The sequence below is a fragment of the Tarenaya hassleriana genome, unplaced genomic scaffold (genome assembly GCF_000463585.1).
Source record: "Tarenaya hassleriana unplaced genomic scaffold, ASM46358v1 Cleome19, whole genome shotgun sequence".
Classification (NCBI taxonomy): domain Eukaryota; kingdom Viridiplantae; phylum Streptophyta; class Magnoliopsida; order Brassicales; family Cleomaceae; genus Tarenaya; species Tarenaya hassleriana.
The window spans coordinates 1,441,518-1,446,927 of record NW_010965304.1 but is presented as its reverse complement, the minus strand read 5'-3'; the positions used below and the strand labels follow the sequence as shown (position 1 = coordinate 1,446,927).

The window sequence follows — 5,410 nt, the reverse complement described above, 5'->3', positions numbered from 1 at the left end:
CCCCCCACAAAAAAAAAAAAAAGCAATGAGTTTTGGTGCAGAATTTGAATATCTTGAATGAAACTGGATACATTATATACCCAATTGAAAAACTCTCATCTGTTCTCATCCATTTGTCATGAGCGAGGATTATATTAGATTGCTGGAATGAGGAACTATGAAATGTGACGATGATCATCCACTGAAAGCATCATGCTTTTATTTTTTTCTTTCATCTGTTTTTCCTGTTTGTTGCTTTGAAATGACCTTATAGCCGTTTATGAAACAAATGTGGTGGAGCCATCGAAACCGAGACCAATCTGAGACAAGACTTGTCTTCATTTACAGAGAGGAAAGATGAGAAAATATCTGGGGTAGTCGTTACCGAAACTAAGGAAAGCTACTCATCAACTAGTCCTTTTGATCACTACGGTAATGTTTAATGCTTACATTTCCTTATGCAGTGCCAGTTATATCGTCTTTTTTCGTCTGTCTTTTCTTTTATTCTGTTGTTTGTTCTTGAATTCCAGTACTAGTGTTAGCGCTCAGATTCCTTTTAAACTATTCGATGAACTCACTCTTGCTTCCTATGGATCGTGAGTTGGATCTGATTGTGACATCTGTTTCCCTTGTCTCGTTTGGGTTTCTTGATGAACTTAGAGGATAGGACAGAACATAAGGATTCAGGAGAGGAAGAGAAACAAGTGGAACTCCAGGTCTCTGTAGATGAGACAGACGAAGTAAAGAAAGTAACAACGGATGAGAAACAAGTGGAAAACAAGTCTATTGTAAGTGAGACCGAAGTTGGAAGCAGGCCAAATACAGAAGAGAACTCAGAGCCAGAGAGTAAAATTCAAGAGGAAGTAGAAACAAGGACTGCCCACTCGGAAACTAAGGAACCTGATGAGAGCAATTTACCGCACTCCAAAACTCAAGGTACCTGAATCCCCTGTAATTTAACTTCTGGTAAAGTTCCAGTATTCATTCTAATGGTGGTGTTTTCATCTCACTCCGTGACTATACATCGTAGTATCTGATGTCGCTGGACTGAATCACGGGTTGGTTGTACTGTTCTCAGCCTGTAATTATGCGAAAGGAAAGTGGGTTGTGGACGATCGCCATCCTTTGTATTCCGGGTCTGGCTGCAAACAGTGGCTTGCACCAATGTGGGCGTGCAGGTTGATGCAACGTAAAGATTTCGCCTTTGAGAAGCTTCGATGGCAACCTAAAGACTGCGACATGGAAGAATTCGAAGGTTCCAAGTTTTTAAAAAGGTACAGAAAGACATCTAGATGATGTTTTATCTTTTTCCCTGCAATGTTTTGATGGAGATCAGTTGAATCTGAGATATCCCCACCCTATCTCTGTCTTGAATGCCATCCAGGATGCAGAACAAAACCCTAGCTTTCGTAGGAGACTCGTTGGGAAGACAACAGTTTCAATCGATGATGTGTATGATCACTGGAGGTGAGGAGAGACCCGACGTCATGGATGTTGGACCGGAATTCGGGCTCATTACCCCCGAGGGAGGAGGTCGTCCCGGCGGCTGGGCTTACCGGTTCCCGGAAACCAGCACAACGGTCCTCTACTACTGGTCGGCGACTCTCTGCGACATAGAACCCCTCAATGCCACTGATCCAGCAACCGAATACGCTATGCATCTCGATCATCCACCGGCGTTTTTACGCCAGTACCTTCACAAGATCGACATTTTGGTACTGAACACGGGCCACCACTGGAACCGAGGGAAGCTCAACGGAAACAGATGGGTGATGCACGTGGACGGAATCCCGAACACCAACAAGAAGCTGGCTGCGCTCGGGAACGCGAAGAATTTCACGATTCACAGTATCGTCCGCTGGGTAAACTCTCGGCTTCCACATCATCCGGGTTTGAAGGCATTCTACAGGAGCATTTCCCCGAGGCATTTCTTCGGCGGGGAATGGAACACGGGAGGAAGCTGCGATAACACGACCCCGATGTCTGTCGGGAAAGAAGTCCTACAAGACGAGTCGAGCGATTACAGCGCCGGGCATTCGGTGGTAGGGACCGGGGTTAAGCTTCTGGACATAACGGCTATGTCGCAAGTACGGGACGAGGGCCATATCTCGAGGTTTAGCCTGACAGCCGCCCCGGGAGTACAGGACTGCTTGCACTGGTGCTTGCCCGGTGTTCCTGATACATGGAACGAGATCCTCTCTGCAATGATCTGAAAAAGTTTCTACCGCAGTAACTCGTAAACGGCCGAGGAGGATTTCTTTTTTTTACGGATGACATCAAATCTTGAATCTTTTTACCTCAACAGAAGAAGGGCTTGGAGCTTTTTACCACGACCAGGCGTTAGTGCAAAAGTCTCCGATTTTGGTACAGAGTTGAAGTTATTTATTGGGTTATTCCCGAAGCTTATGTTAACCATATTGTGTGGCCTTTCTCTTGATGCGACCGACCAGACGACCATGTGCCCTTAGGAATTTTCTGTAACTCTTGAAACTACCATGTGGCTTGATTATGTATTTTTTTTTTTCATCTATGAAAATTGCAGAGTTTAACTTTTAATTCTATCTATAAAGGACTAGAAACTAGCAAAATATCGTTATTTATAGAAAGATCTTTATAATTTTGTTTTTTTACCCAATTTAACCTTTAAACTTAATTATATAACATCATTTACCAGATTACTAGATTATATAATATATATAATTTGATGTTATTAATACACATAATTATTTAAAACAATCCATGAATCTATATTGCTCGAAAGTATTGGGTTATGTGTGTTATTAACGTTACTTGTACCATAAGGTAGGGCAGGTGAACAGAGAGACACGAAATACCATTTTGAGTTTTTTGAAATTTATAAAGAGAAAATCTAATTATTAATTAAAAAAAAACGAAGACAAAGACGAGGTCAAAACCTTCAAAACCTGTCGTTGTAAGAAATCTCCATAAAAGTCTCCGAGCTTTTAATTTTTTTTTGTTAAAAAATAATAAAAGAATAAAAAAAATTAATTAAGCTATTTTTGGAAATCGGAATCTAAACTTGACAACTAAACTCCTCAAAAACAAGAGGAAAAAATAATAATTGTTCATTGTTTCTCATATCACAACCCTAAAAAAACAATGTCCCACGTTTTTCCTGACATTGAACAACAACAACGGAGCCATCGTAGAGACACCGAAAGGCATCATGTATAATCCTCGTCTTCATCACCATCATCATCACTGTTCTTCTTCTTCGTCGTGATCATCGTCATCATCATCAAGATATTGTGTTCTTTGAACAGCAGCTTCTTTGGCAACTTCATTAAACCGATCGATCGATCCATGGCTGTTGTTCTATCTCCGTTTCTCCTCAGTTTCACCTTCCTGATCAGCTCCTCCTTCTTCGTCCCTTCCCTGCAGCACGTGAACGAGGCCGAGCCCCTTATCCACTTCAAGAACACGATCAACATCACAAAAGGGGACTTGAATTCTTGGAGAGCGGGAACTGACCCTTGTAATGGAAAGTGGTTTGGAATCTATTGCCAGAACGGCGAATCCGTTACGGGAATCCACGTCACGCGTCTCGGCCTCACCGGCGAGATCAGTGTTCAAGATTTGAAGGCTCTTACCAGTCTCAGGACCCTGAGATTGGATAACAACATGCTCTCGGGTCCCTTACCGCCTTTTCACATGCTTCGTGGCCTGAAATCGCTCCTGCTCTCGAACAACAGTTTCTCGGGCGAGATCTCCGATGATTTCTTCAAGGATATGCCTCAGCTGAAAAGGCTTTTTCTCGATAACAACCACTTCGCCGGGCAGATTCCCACGTCGTTGATGCAACTGCTTGTTCTTGAGGAGATCCACTTGCAAGGAAACCAGTTTTCGGGGCAGATTCCTGAGCTTACTGATGCAAACAAGATTCTGAAATCGATCGATCTCTCGAACAACGATCTAGAAGGCGAGATCCCGAAGAGCATATCGGAGAGAAAGAATCTCGAGATGAATTTCCGAGGAAACCAGAGACTTTGTGGACAACCTTTGAATGTTGTCTGCGACCCATCTGATGCAAGAAAGATAGATCCGATGACAGAACAGGAACTAAGCCAGCTCAACATAAAATCTATCCTGATATCAATCGTTGTTCTGATAATATTCTTCATCATTGTTGGCATTATTTCGAGAAGAAGAAGACGAGAACCCGATTTCCGGATGCTTAGCAAGGAACATCTAAGCGACAACGAGGTTGTGGAGGTCCGAGTTCCCGAAACAACGAGCAAGAAACCTTCAGAATCGACGAAAAAACGCGATTTAGATGGATCAACTAAGAAAGGAACTTCAAACCATGGGAAAGGAAGTGGGATGGGAGATATCATAATGGTGAACAAGGACAGAGGCTCCTTCGGTTTGCCCGATCTGATGAAAGCCGCGGCCGAGGTGTTAGGGAACGGTAGCCTAGGCTCGGCTTATAAAGCCGTGATGGGTAACGGGTTAGCAGTTGTCGTGAAAAGGATAAGGGATATGAATAAGCTCGGGAAAGAGGCATTCGATGTCGAGATGAGACGGTTAGGGCAACTTCGTCATCCTAACATTCTCACCCCTTTAGCGTATCATTACCGACGAGAGGAGAAGCTCATCGTCTCGGAATACATGCCTAAAAGCAGCTTGCTTTACGTCTTGCACGGTAATATACAGACGTTTTCGAGCTCGTAGATCGGTTTCTTGACCTTTTCAGACATTAGAGAGTATGTTTTTTTTTCTATGTTCTGTCCAGGCGACCGTGGGATCTGTCATTCCGAACTAACGTGGCCGACGAGGCTGAAGATAATACAAGGAGTCGTCCGGGGAATGCAGTTCTTGCACGAAGAGTTCACGTCTTACGAGCTTCCTCACGGAAATCTCAAGTCCAGTAACGTTCTCTTGAGCGAAAACTACGAGCCCTTGATCAGCGACTACGCTTTCTTGCCGCTTCTGCAGCCGGAAAACGCCACTCAATCGCTGTTCGCCTTCAAAACGCCCGAGTTTACCCAGAATCAGCGAGTCTCGGCGAAATCGGACGTGTACTGCCTCGGAATCATCGTCCTGGAGATCTTGACGGGGAAATTTCCGTCGCAATACCTAAACAACGGGAAAGGCGGCACCGATATCGTCCAATGGGTGCAGACATCGATCTCGGAAGGGAAAGAAGAAGAGCTTATCGATCCCGAAATCGCGAGCAATACGGAATCAGTCGCTCAAATGATAGAGTTGCTAAGGATCGGAGCTTCTTGCATAGCAACCAACCCAGACGAGAGACTAGATATGAAAGAAACTGCTAGAAGGATAAAACAAGCAACGACTTGACGAAGAAGCTGAACGCGAAACACAAACGCAAACGTAAACGCAATCGTAAAAAGCACGTCGATAGTCAAAGGATAGAATTCTTTGGAGATTGTAGATAAAGAAGGGAAAG

The 5,410-nt window shown here is 43.9% G+C and overlaps 2 protein-coding genes across 3 annotated transcripts in view; both read left to right on the top strand.

The window, feature by feature from the left end:
• The window catches only part of LOC104810993 (protein trichome birefringence-like 16), a 3,876-nt gene extending 1,341 nt beyond the window's left edge, over positions 1-2,535 (top strand). The window contains exons 3-6 of one of the 2 annotated variants that reach the window (XM_010537505.2): positions 328-411; positions 640-915; positions 1,058-1,253; positions 1,364-2,535. In XM_010537505.2, coding sequence (XP_010535807.1) covers positions 328-411; positions 640-915; positions 1,058-1,253; positions 1,364-2,192 — 1,385 coding nt within the window. In that variant the 3' untranslated portion in view covers positions 2,193-2,535. Of the gene's footprint in view, positions 1-327; positions 412-639; positions 916-1,009; positions 1,254-1,363 lie in introns of both variants that reach the window. The other variant, XM_010537503.2, reaches the window with a different exon arrangement.
• A 552-nt stretch (positions 2,536-3,087) lies between these two features.
• On the top strand, positions 3,088-5,404 carry LOC104810992 (pollen receptor-like kinase 3). The gene is made up of 2 exons (XM_010537502.1): positions 3,088-4,642; positions 4,733-5,404. Exons 1-2 carry the CDS (start codon positions 3,304-3,306, stop codon positions 5,299-5,301), a joined length of 1,908 nt encoding a protein of 635 aa, XP_010535804.1. The 5' UTR covers positions 3,088-3,303; the 3' UTR covers positions 5,302-5,404.
• Positions 5,405-5,410: the final 6 nt, after the last annotated feature.